The sequence below is a fragment of the Dermacentor andersoni genome, chromosome 7, assembly GCF_023375885.2.
Source record: "Dermacentor andersoni chromosome 7, qqDerAnde1_hic_scaffold, whole genome shotgun sequence".
Classification (NCBI taxonomy): Eukaryota; Metazoa; Arthropoda; class Arachnida; order Ixodida; family Ixodidae; genus Dermacentor; species Dermacentor andersoni.
Window position 1 is genome coordinate 1,352,748 of NC_092820.1, and position 13,418 is coordinate 1,366,165.

General features: G+C 42.3%; 2 protein-coding genes across 2 annotated transcripts; both read left to right on the forward strand.

Annotated features, from left to right (window-relative positions):
- The first annotated feature begins 636 nt into the window (after nucleotides 1–636).
- LOC140219371 (uncharacterized) lies at nucleotides 637–4,363 on the forward strand. The gene is made up of 2 exons (XM_072289141.1): nucleotides 637–2,014; nucleotides 3,507–4,363. Exons 1-2 carry the CDS (start codon nucleotides 663–665, stop codon nucleotides 4,294–4,296), a joined length of 2,142 nt encoding a protein of 713 aa, XP_072145242.1. The 5' UTR covers nucleotides 637–662; the 3' UTR covers nucleotides 4,297–4,363.
- Nucleotides 4,308–12,452, forward strand: LOC140219479 (uncharacterized). The gene is made up of 9 exons (XM_072289285.1): nucleotides 4,308–4,667; nucleotides 4,725–4,931; nucleotides 5,112–5,165; nucleotides 5,220–5,321; nucleotides 7,640–7,705; nucleotides 7,829–7,900; nucleotides 10,673–10,878; nucleotides 11,268–11,427; nucleotides 11,728–12,452. Exons 1-9 carry the CDS (start codon nucleotides 4,406–4,408, stop codon nucleotides 11,838–11,840), a joined length of 1,242 nt encoding a protein of 413 aa, XP_072145386.1. The 5' UTR covers nucleotides 4,308–4,405; the 3' UTR covers nucleotides 11,841–12,452.
- The last annotated feature ends 966 nt before the right edge of the window (nucleotides 12,453–13,418 follow it).

Genomic DNA, 13,418 nt, shown 5'->3' on the forward strand with positions numbered 1-13,418 from the left:
CTGCATACATGCTTCCAAATTCTCGGAGAAGCGGCGAGCAGTTTCGGTTTCAGTTCTTTTTGAATTTATATTTTACTCCATAAATAATTCTAAATAGGCAGCAAAAACACAATAAAACAAAAACTTTATTATTAGTATTTAAAATACCGAATAGCTTCCTTTTACTTTTGATTTTATTATATGTTTATCATATACGGCATGGCGGCTGTGCCTACTCTGTTGCCATGGTTTCGCATTTTTCTCCCGTGGGCTCCGTGTTCGCATAGGTCCTACAGTGTGGTGTAGTTTCGGGGGTTTCGCGCGCTTTCTCAAATAGATATTATACTTGGGCTCGCGGAGCCAGTCTGCGTTTCAATCGAAGGTAAGTGTTGTCATTTGCTAACTGTTTCTGTTCGGTCTGGCCTGCGGACATACGTGTGATGGCCTTATTTTTCACCTTCTTTAGAGCTTACGGTTGGCGGGAAGCGCGCCATGGAAAGCGAATACGAAAGTAAGTTATGGTCGCATTTTTCATTCCTCTATCTTCGTAGCGTTAACATGCCGCTTTTAAAGTGCAGTCCAGTGGTATACTCTCAGTGTCACTCGCGTAAACACACACACATCAATTTACTGGCGATTGAGAATCTGAACAACGAGGAATACAAGCGAGCAGTAACGTCAGCATGGCTTCCATGTCGAGAGCGACTGCCTACCGTCGCGTCAGCCAAGCCGTGCAGGCCGATGTGCGCGCAATATTGGCAGCTCCTGGCGAACATATTAACGCAGGGAATCTTCCTGGTGTTGCTGCCACCTCCTTTCAGCCAGTGGAAGTTCGCGAACCACCTCCGAACCTTTCGCTCGGCCAAGTTGCCAGTGGCGGCATTTGTGGCGGTGCGCAGGAATTTTACGATGTGGATCAGTCTGGTGACAGCATACATAGCAATCACAGCTTTCCCGTGGAACTCGACAACGTGCTTGGCAGGCGCCACAGAAGCGTTACAGAGCAGGACACCGTAGCGGATTCTACTAGCACAAGCACATTGTTTAAAGAACTGGACATTGCTTCATTGAAAGAAGACCTGCGACAGTGGAGCTTACAATCGAGTGTACCTCACGACGTCATCACAAATCTTTTAAAGGTTCTTCGCTCATATTCTTGCTTGCGTGAGCTACCAAACAGCGCCAGGGCACTTTTGTCTACACCGAGAGTTGCAAATGTCACACTGATGGATTCTGGACAGTATTGTCATTTTGGCTTGTGTGAAGGGCTTCACTCAGCTCTCACACATGTTCATGTGCCTGATCCTATTGTTATCCATGTAAATGTGGATGGACTGCCACTTACTAAAAGCACACGAGGTCAGTTCTGGCCCATTCTTTGTCGTGTGTCCAACTGCAAACCAAGCGAACCATTTCCAGTCGGTGTCTTTTTTGGGGAGTGCAAACCATCTCAGGCCAATGTGTACTTGCAACCATTCGTGCGGGACCTGAAAAGTGTGCTCCAAGAAGGCCTGACACTAGGAAGCAAAAACTTTGCTGTGCAAGTTGGAGCACTAATCTGTGATGCACCTGCAAAGTCGTACGTTCTTGGCATCAAAGGGCATAATGGGTATTTCAGCTGCTCCAAATGCATGACTGAAGGAGATTTTGAGCAAGGACGAATGTGCTTTCCTGAAGTAGATGCGCCATTAAGAACAAATAACAGCTTTCGCACAGCAGAACAAGAAGAGCACCATACCATGAAGACCATTTCGTTGGAATTGCCTATTGACATCATTAAGCATGTTCCACTTTATTACATGCACTTGATTTGTCTTGGCATAGTACGGAAGCTCCTGCTACTTTGGATCAAAGGTGAAAAAAAATACCGTATTGGAAAAGATTCAAGAGACGCAGTGTCAGGAGAAAATTCAGAAATGAAGCACTTTGTACCATCTGAATTGTCCAGGAAGCCCCAAAGCTTGTCGGAGCTTGATAAGTGGAAGGCCACAGAATTTCGCATGTTTCTGTTATACACAGGGCCTGTTGTTTTAAAGGGACCCTGAAACGATTTTGACGATTTTCTACAAACGTACTGAGTCGTTAGAGTAGGTCATTCTGATTATTAATTGACACATCTAAGTGTTCCGCGTAAAGCGTGTAATTTATTATAAGGTTTTAAAAATGCACATCGCTGCCGATCGGAGCACGTTGCTCGGCGGAATTTTAAGCCGCCCCTACCCATATGACGAAAATCACCCATATGACGTCAGTGGGGCGAGCTATCCGATTGGCTGACCAGGGCGCGTGATCAATAATTTTTCCAACTTTATTATGGTAAACAAATGATCTTCGTAATAGTTGGAATGTTAGTTCATTTGTTTTTATAAACAGAAAGTAACATAAAGAGAATGCACAAGAACGACTTTTCAATACAATTAAGCACTTCCGGCACACAGCAAGTGTCGTCTGCTTGTGTTACAACGTACTCCATTTTGACGAGAGCTCCGCGGTCAGAGTCGGTCTCAGTCTTTTCGCGAGCACTACGATTCGACTTTGTTGCTTTGTGGACTGCAAACGTAGCGACTGGCAATATGTCAAGCTGCGACATCGTGTCCCTCTGCAAGACAGCATACGAGCGAGCTGGCTGCTGCGCATCGGACTGCCGCTATCCGATCGGCGCTAGGGTTTGCGCGTTTGTGGCCGTCACTTTACACCGGAAAATTACTAACGGAATAGCGTTTCGCGAGTCCGGTATTAGGGCAAATGCAAGCGCAAGGGGACAGGGTCTGGCCGCTTGCCTGTGCCGTAACGGGATGAGCCATGGGATGAGCAGAATCGCAAATGCGAATGGTCTGCACGGTGCAGCCACCTGGTGGCACAGAGCTCAACCATACACAGTAGCAGTAACGAAGTGTATTCTTCTTTGGCTGCTGGTGTGTATTTTTCGCAGGAGTGTAATCATCAACACTTTGTTTTTATAAATGTTTAAAATGTTTTACACTTGGTTAGAGCAATATTAGCGATTTGTTTGGCTGGTTAAGCACTGCGCCAACAAGTGGCTGGACCGTGCAGACCGATCAGGCCGCACGTACGTCTACGCTAAAGTTCCTTCATCAGCTTGAGTTTATGCCTCCAGTCGTTTGCCGAAATGACCAGCTTGCCTGTGGTTACCGGAATACCAGACACGTTCGGCGCTACGACAGAATGCTCGCAACGCACGCTGCTTCGATAGCTCTCGCTTGGGGTCGACGGCCAAGCGGCTAGCGGGGAGGTTTCACGCGGGCGGGGGCGGGCTCCAAAACAACCGGAAGTGGACGATGTGACGTCGCATCGTGACGCGAAACCAGTGAAGGCAGAGCTTAGCCCCGATCGCTCGGCGAACGAGTTGAGGAGGAAAAGCATGACTAGGGAGGAGGGTAACTTCTAATCGCTTGAAGCTCCATTAATACGTAACGCTTCACTTAAATTGTGGTGTGAATGTTCTACTTAAGCTGTACCCTACGCGTCTACAAAATTTGTCCGAACCGTTTCAGGGGCCCTTTAATGTCGCACATTGCACAGTGCCTAATGGACAACTTTATAACATTGCATTGTGCTGTCAGCCTGCTTTGTAGTCCGCAACATTGCAGTCAACACTTGGAGTACTCGAGAAAGCTTCTGAGGCATTTTGTAGAGGTATACATCACATTGTTTGGTAAGCATGCAGTGTCCCACAACATTCATGGGCTTATTCATGTAGCAGATGACGTTAACACTCATGGACCATTGGACAACTACAGTGCATTTCCATTCGAAAACTACATGTGTAGGCTAAAGAAGTATGTGCGAAAACCCGAAAGGCCACTGGAGCAGCTACACAATCGTATTCTTGAAGAACGTTCTTTCAACAAGCCTTCACCTAGTAGCTCAGCCCAACCACCATCTAGCTGGGATGTCATTTTTATAGGTACAGAACGTGCAAAGCTGAAAGGAAGACACGAAGAGGGACCTTTGCCTCCTGGATGTGTTGTGCCACAGTACAAAGCCCTTGAAGTTGATTCTGTTACTTTCAAACCAGGCAAAAGGGACTCCACAAGTATGCTTGATGATGGCACAATTGTAAAAATGGAGAATATTGCACACTCTGATGATCGTCAGCCTGTAATAATTGGCAGAAAATATGAAAAGTTGGAAGACCTTTACTTGTACCCAGGTAGTTCTTCACTTTTAAATGTACATCTGGCATCCCAAGCTTCTGGTCTGCAATTCTGGCCTATTTCAAAAATCAAAACGAAATGTGTGAGGCTTCCAGTTGGCAAAAAATTTGCAGTATTTCCGTTTGTGCACCAAAAGTGACTGTGCTCTTCAGAACATTTCTGCTACTGTTATTTATTCTTTTGTGTGTGTGTGTACGCATTCAGCTTGACACGCCAACGTCACGAACTGCACGAACCTTTCAGGCTTCATGTTAAATGACAAAGAAAAGCATTCTGATGAGTTTGATAAATTGAATAATTGCTTGTGGTTAGGTGACCCCTTTGCTGTGGTCTCATTCCCTGAAGAGGACAGTTTGGCCATCATTCACACGTCATGGCTGAAAGGAGACCACCACTCTACGTTTTGGCCAATAGAAAAAAACCCTGGCAAACGGCGAAAACTAACGATGCAAGGCACTAAGCCAACAGACTCTTGGATTGAAGTGCAGTGCATCGTCAAACGCTGGGCTGGTAAGGTTGACTGTTGCTTTCTCAATTTCTGTGTTGTAAAAAACTTTTTCCCCCCAGATACCTATGAGAGGGCGCAAAACAAGCTTAATTCCCTCCAGTACTCATCTGACAGTAACAGTGGAAGAGAATTGGGACGGGGCAAAAGAAGGCGGCGACGTGCAATGCATTTTCGAGATGATGAGAATGGCAGCTCAGACTACGATGAAAATGATGAATATGTCCAACCAAGGGCACCAACACCACCTCAGCCACTATCCGTGACAGGTGAGGGGGATGTTGTCAGCATGCTATTAATTAGAAATGTGAATGATATTTCAAAGATTTTGTAAAACTACTTTCAAGTTAGTTATCATCTACTCTGCTGTGCAAACAGTAAATCTTCTGTGGCGTGTGTACGGGTGTAGAATGGAAATTTAGTTCCTAATAATTTTTTTCTTCCTTTAGGCAGGTATGAGCCGACCTCGGGAGAGCTGTCTTACCAACTCCCGCACTGTACAGGTAACCTGCCTGAAGCAACTCAAATGCTTTATAGTAACCATTCTTTTACTTCAGATGTTTGGGACTGTTCATTTTCACTCATGGAGGCCTCACAACCAAGTTCACAGGCCAGTATGTCTTTCACTTTTGTGGCCCTCTTTTCATCTCTGACTTTCTAAGTTTAGCCTAATGGATTTCGGGTTAACCGTAAGCTATATAATTGTCTACGTGGTAATTTCATTTTATTTCTAGCATCATAGATAGTTTACTTTCACTGCCGTTCAGATTTTTCAGCTGCTTATTTGCTTATGTCTAGGACTCATTCATACGTCCTGCAAGAAATTGCAATTGCTGCATTCTACTCTAGTTAGGTCGCTGTTAGGTGTGGCTGCAGTGCCTGGTGTGTAATTGCCAAACATAAGGGCCAGGATAGTTGTCCACCCTAAACTGTTTTGTCATTTATGCTGTGGTAGCAATTAAACCGGTATCATACTCAAAAGTTAATTAAACCTTTTTGTACACCTTTGCCTTGGGACCACTGGTCGCACCATATCGAGTCTTCAGCCAGGCACACATAAGCTTGCCCTTCCTTTTACTTAGCTGTTCTATTTGAGTTCTAATCAACAAACAGTTTGTTGCCTGTGAATTCTATAGCTCTTGAGGATATGAAACTACGACATGCTTAGTGCACTGTTTTTGTAAATCTTTCACAGCATGCCTCACTTGGAACGTCGGCTTGACGAACTGAGTCTGCAGGCCTGAGTCAGTGCAGGAACAGGCGTTCACTTTATACATATTGTGAAGCATTGTGCTAATCTTTAACTTCACCTATAGCTCCTGACTTAGGAACTAGTTGTGTTGATCTAACTTTCCATATAAGCCTCCAGAATGAGGATGAAATCCATTTTAACTGGCAGTAATGACAGTATCTGCTTAAGACTGTCAGATTGTTGGAAGCTTCATCCACAGGCTCAGCAAATTACAGTACCATATTACATTTCTTTCAAGGTTTCTAAGCCGGCCTTTTAAGACAGCCACTCCAACATAAGAATTTCGCTCTGCAAAGTTGTTAACAAAGTGGTGCATAATGTTTGTAATGTAACTTTACAGGACTATGTAAAGCTATTTATTCTCCTGCAGCTTTTTGATTGTCTCACCAGCCGTGAAATAATGCCTCTGTGCTGGCACATAGCGTTTTCTTTCTTTTTATATGTATTTTGTGTTGAGGTGCAGCATCGCCAGTGGCCTCTTTCTGTTTCAGCTGTACTGTACAGACCAGCATCTATACCATTTGAGAGAAGGCAGGCAGAAGCACAAGTGCCTGGTATGACTTTAGATACGTGATTGCAGTTTAATGTTGCGTTGTACCACACTTGTGCACTGGAGCACTGCATATTATGATTAAGATGCATTGTACAGATCATAGAAGAGGGGGTATATTCTGTAAGTATCCCCACAGTGGACACTTACAGAATACCCCCTTGCCCCACCATCTCAGCTTCTGCACCTTTTGTAAAAAATTTAAGACCACTAACTGGCTACTGAGGCTTTTTTGAATGAATATCAGCATAAGACATAACAGGACATGACACAAATGCTTTGTGCGCCATGCATGCAGTTTATTGACACATTCAACTTTTTGCTTGTCTCAGCTAGTATATTTAAATTTTTGTTGGCTTGTGCATTCTGCTATCAAACAGAGTGTAAGCCATGGTGTCCTCGTTGTTTCAGATGCTTTGCACAGGTCTGTAGCTACCCATGCTGAAGCTCCAAGATTATACACAGACTTGCAAACTCAAGGTTAGTCACCTATGTAATATGCATCTTTGTGCAGCTGTCATTCACTGTTCCTAGTATTAGTTTTTGTGCATTTATTACACTGTGGTCATGTGGAGCATAACCTGTGGTCTGTTTTACATTCAGGTTCAGCCTACAGGCCAGTATCCACATCTCTTGCTGAAACTACAAGGTCATGCACAAATCCACATGTGCTCGGTGGGTAATTCATATGCAATGTTATGTTCTTTATGTTGCTGCTGTTCGATTTTTGCTTTTTGCTTATGCATTCTGTGGCCAGGTGGAGTTTAATCCACGGTGTTTTCATTTTAGATGCTTTGCACAGGTCGGAAGCTGCCGGCTCATTCACGGAATTGCAAACTCATGGTATGTCATTTATGGGATATCCATCATTATGTTGCTGTCATTCATTGTTACCACTTTGATTTTTTTTTACATTTATTGGCTATGATCAAATGCCTATTTTTTATGTTCAGGTTCATCATACACACCAGTATCCACACCCCTTGCTGGAGCTACAAGGTCACGCACGGAACCACATGTGCTTGGTGTGTCATTCTGATGTTGCATTGCTATGTTCGTTATGGTGCTACAGTTCTTGATATTTAGTTTCTTTAATGCAATTAGGAATCTTTGCCTACTTCAGGCTTTTTGAGCCTATCTATCTATCTAACTATCCTTTTGAGTCTTTGTTTCAGGTACCTTATGCAGGCCTGCTTCGACACATGCTGAAGCTGCCAGCTTCACTGAGTTGCAACCTCTTGGTATGTCCCACATGTAATATAAATCTTTATGCTGGCTTTGGTCAGTGATTATAATTTTTGTTTTTGGACATTTAATGCACTGAAGTCAGGCAGAGCATAACCTGTGGTGTCGTTTATGTTCAGATTCATCGTACAGGCCGGTATCCACATATCTGACTGGAGCTACAAGGTCACACACAGATCCACAAGTGCTCGGTATGTCGTCCACCTACTAATCGTTATAGTTAATAGGGTTCAGTGGTGGATTTTAGTGTTGCTTAGGCGAAATTTTCAGTATTTTATCTGTGAAGACTGATTCGTCTTCCTTTCTCATTTAATATTGACTTGAGAGAAGTTCTTTTTTGTATTCTATATGTACCATTCACATTCGTGATAGTCCATTAGCACAAACTTAGACTGTTGTTCATTGTAACATATTGGAAACAAGGTGATACTCATCGCACTAAATCAGCTTTCTTTTTTAGTTATCTTGCAGCTTCATGACAGAAAAAGTTATGGTAGAACCCATCTCATGAAGACTGTTGACTGTAAGGTGATTAGCAAGCAATTTAGCAGCACACCACATTGCTGAAGCCACATTCGTTTAAAATCTACAGTGGCCATTCTGAGATTATCATTGCTTTCGCTATAGGCGAAGTATGGTGTCTCTGGTATCAGCTCGCTTTGTTACAGCACTCACTTGGTGAGGTTCCCCATGAGCATGACAGCATAATGAAGACTGTGTGATGAAGATGTAATGATGAAGTATGATGGTCTATGGAACAATGAAGGTATTATGACGACAACGCCATGGCGACAAGGAAATGGCAATTTTGAAACGATGACTATGGTATAATCATGACGATGTGACGACTACAGCATGAGTACAATGGGATGATGCACATGGTGATGACTGTGAGTGATGAAGATACGGCAACAGCTGCATGACAACGATGGCGACGACAATAAGATGACATGTTTGAAGTGATGACAATGGAAAACAACAGTGCGATGACAATGGTGTGATGATAACCATGTGATTACGATGATGTGGTGATGATGGCATGGCGAGAGTCGGTGATGATGTTAGAATGACGAAGGTGGAACGACCATTATGGCATCACGACGGCAATATGACAATGAAGTGTCCAATCATTCAGCCGTGGAGATAGCCAACTTTTTTGTTGGTCAAGGCAACTGACTGTGGGCTGACCCTAAAAATTTTAATTCTGGCTTTTTACGTGCCTCCAGCAAGATATGATTATGAGCCAGGCACACCGTAATGGGGGGCTCTGGAATAATTTGGACCACCTGGCGTTCTTCAGCGTGTACCCAGTGCATGGCACATGAGCATGTTTGCATTCTGCCCCCATCAGAATGTGCATGCGGCAGCCAGGAATTGAACCTGCGAGCTCAAGCTTAGCAGCACAACACCATAGCCGCTAAGCCACTACAGCAAGAAGTGAGCTGACATATGAAAGCCCTTTGCAATGCACAGTGGTGCATAGTTTCCTTGACCGAAAAAGAAAATGGCTATCTCCGTGACTAAGAGATTAGATGCTCGTTTCGTTTTCATTATGGACACATCTGGTATTTAGGTGCTTTTTTTAGTACCTTCGTTTTGATTTTCTGAAGCGTATATATTGCAGTTGCAGAATAAATGCGCTTGATAGCAGCTAGTGCTTAGTCCTATTCTCTCTTTCTCGTCCCATTCGTCACTCTGCTTTTCTGTCATGAAGCCATACTAACAAGCACGAGGTCAGAATTTCTTGCAATATTGCTGGCTGTCCGGTCATTATATATCTGCATATTTATTTTTCAGCATGCATTCACATGTTCCCTGTTGAATGCTGTAGTGTAAATGATAAGCAGCAAGTTCTTAGAGCTCCATCTCTTAAGCTTGTATAATTGAACAATATGTTTCTTTCACTTGTGCTATGTACCTGTGTAAATTGAAACGCAGACAGCAAAGCACGTAGCTTCTACACAGTTTGCCTCACCTAGCTTTCGCTTCACGATAATGGTGTGAGCGTGAGTATTCATTAGTCAACCCTATAGCACAGCTGTGTAGCATGTAAGAAAATCTTTTGTATGTTGCCGCTGGTGCACTACCTTTTCTCAATGTCATCGTGATGGAGTGACACTGCCATGAGTCAGTGGCACAGTTTATTGCTTCTTCCTCCTTTAGGAGCGCGCCTCATCATTCAAGCTATGACGGTTGCTAGCGTGCAAGCGGTGACCTAGAAAAGCACTTGTAGTCCGTGGCGTGGTTGCAGCGTTGTACAAATCGTGAATCCTAACTCACACTGTTATCACAAGGCCAGTGCTAGGTGACGAAAACTATAAAGAAGGCATGTGCTCCGCTGTGTATGTTCCAACTATGGCTTATAGTATGTTTAGTAGTGCTCATCACTGTTTCTTTTTTCCAAGTGTTGCCACATCAACTACTATATGTACACGAAAATAGGTTGACTACTGACATACTTGAACCCTATATAGTAAACCCACTGAAAAATTTAAGAAATATGATTTGAATATAGGTAGACCTATATATTTCTAGAAAAATGAAACACTTTGACCATGACACACCTTTATTTACTGCTTTGCTACTAAATCTCGTTAGTTGATGCCACAAGCTGTAACCTCGTCTGAACTGGCAGAGAAGACATCCTCGCTGGATGCTTCGCAGGCATCTTTGGAGTCCCAAATAATGTTGTTTGTGCACCGTTGAGTGCGTTAAATAGGCAGCATTCTTTAAAGCCAGTCTTAATAGACTGGCCTTACGGCATGCGTAATGGTGGAACTCAGCTTGGTACTCTGGCTAGCTGTGTTCACAAATATGGTCGATAGCTAATTTTGGGTAACAGTATCAAGAGAAAAAAGGTCTACCTATATTCGAATAAACGCCGTAATTTTTCATCTTGCAAATAGCACTGAAATGAAAATTTACATAATACTAATGCCATTAATTTTTTTCTTTTTTTGTAGCCTTCATGGAAAGGGTCTTACAGATACTCAATGGTATTAAGCAGACCCAGCAGGCCCATTCACAATGCCTTAATGAGCTGCTCAGCAATGCCAACAGTGCACCTTCACAACCTTGTGACCTCCCTGATTTGCCTTTTTTGGATGCGACAGACGTGCTTGACTATGACAAAAAGCTTGAGACAGACAGACAAGCTCGACATCAAATGGTGATTTCTCTGCTTCATCTATTTTTGTAATTTTGCCAGTTTTGTGGCTGTAAGCATGTTTTAATCAGTGCTCCACTCCCTAATCACGTTGCTTCATGGTCTAAGCTCAGTGTAAAATTGCCTGTCTTGTAACTAGAAAACAATGTGTGACAGTGGGCTGTAGTTACAAGACAGAAATTGATACTGATGTTACTTATGACACGGTGTCATTCATGACATGCTGTAGGATTTTACATTAACTGTCTATGACAATTTTAAAGAATATGAGTAAAAGTAAAAGCCAGTTAGCATTTTTCTATTACAAAGAAATCATTTAGCTTGCAAAACTTTCAATGTTAACTGAATGCCAATTTATCTTTATAACTGTATATTTTGTTTCTTTTTGACAGAAGAAGCACTTGGCTGTCCAAGGAGGGGACTCAACAAAACAGAAAACAACACGCATTCTACAGTCCCTCCTTAGTAGGAACGCAGCAATAAGCTTCAGTTGGTTTGGAACGAAGGGGAAAAAAAAATTCTCAGAGTTGAATCTGTGCAAGCTAATGTGTGGTGAGTTAGGTGTAGCAATTTTGATATCACTTTTTAAATCTAGTGTCAAGCAGTATACTCACTGTATTGAGGCTGCTTTGGCAGATTTGATACCTGATTGCCTAACTAGATGGATTTTCCATGGCAATATATATATAATGTACGACATTGTAACAGCTTATGACTTATGCAGCTATTATTCACATTTTGCTAAGTTTAATGCTGGTATTTAGTTTTATCTCTTTAGTAGAGTATATACTGGTCTAACTTCTGCGTGGTGTGAAAAACTTATAGGAAGTATAATTTTTCTCATGCATGCAGGCACATTGACTAATGACATCAGGCACCCAGATGCCACCCTTAAGGATGTCGAGAGGGCCGCCATGACGTGGTTCCGCCATGCTGCCGAGCGACTTGCTGCTCAACAAATATAATTTTGTTAATTTCACCACCAAATATGATGATGCTGAAGTCAGCTTTCTTGTTGCAGATTTTCTGCATGGCCTGTATGAACATATTTTTTTTCACTAGTGTTTCATCCTTTTTTTTTTTATGTTACCATTTGCCACATTCAGTGCCATCATTTTCTTAATGTATTGTTTCCTGTGCCTAGCTGAAATTTTTATTTCCTGAAACTTAATTTCTTTACTGGTGCACACAGCTTGCACTGCCTAACTCTCTTCTAGCAGTGTAGGATTAAGAGTTAAGAGAGCAGAACTAAGACTAATTAAATGCATCATTGGCCTAACTGGGAACACTGTTGTACAATGTTTAATAAGTGCACAGCAATGTATACAAAAACACCTTAGCAAGTAAATACAACTGAATTCTGCACTACTAGATGAGAGTTAAGCAGCCTGTGCCAACCAGTAAAGAAATTAGGTTCCAGTAAATCAAAATTTCTCTTGGGCACAGGAAACAACACAGCAAAAGATTATTTTAAACTTTGTATTAGTAGGTTCTGTGAGGAGAATGTGACTTAATTACATATGTGTTCATCTTATAATGGGAAGCGTGCAATAAAAATTAACATTTCGAAAGTTCAACTGTTGTGAACTATTGTCTAATATATAGTGCATTGTCCAACATGAAATTAGTGTCGTGTATTTACAACAAAAAATCCAAAAACACTACATGCTTTAACAATTTATTTTTCTGCCAGAGCATTTTAAACTTAAGCCATCTTCAGTGTACTCCAAAATTCGCTGCCTTGTCACATTACTTTTTCTATTATTTAATTCTGTTCTAAAACTGTTTACAGCATAATGGCCTTAAGTGCTTTTGTCATTTGCTCCTTTTCCTCGTCTTCAAAACGTCTTCAAGCTCTTGTTTCAGGCTTGGAATTGAAACACAGAGGGCAAAATCCATTGTTCTCCATTTTATGTTGGGAACTTACACCCATTGCTGTGTAGCTGTATATGCGTGTACTTCTGTCCCCTCAGCAATGTTTCCAGTGTTCTCAAGATTTGGTAAATACAAAAACAAAGGAAAACAACAGAACCACTGAAAGCCATAAGCCTGCAGTCTTGGGAAAAAGCAGGAAAACGAGTGAATTACATGTCTGGAAGAATACGTTGAAAGTGATTGAAGTGAAGAAATGTTAAAAAAAATGTACAACTTTCAAAAAGACAATTCTTTGTATTTATGGGTACCTGCCCTTTAAATGCTGCATGCACTGGTAATTTCTAGGAACAGCGGAATATGTAACATCCAAATGTGATCCCTGAATGTCCTGCAGAGCACATTTAATGGACATCCCGTGGATATCCAAATATGATCCCAGAATGTCCCGGAGAGGACACATAATGGAAGATCCTGTGGATGTCGTTTTTTGTCTCATTTGGGAGGATTTGTATGGGACATCCAAGGGACATCCCACACCTCCTAAGCAGGACATCCCAAGGATATCCAAAGGACGTCAGTGTGTTGTCTGGGGCACCATTGGGCAATGTTTTGTAAAGAAGAATTAAGCTTTAGTTGGTCGTCAGTACTACGAATTGCAGTATAAATGA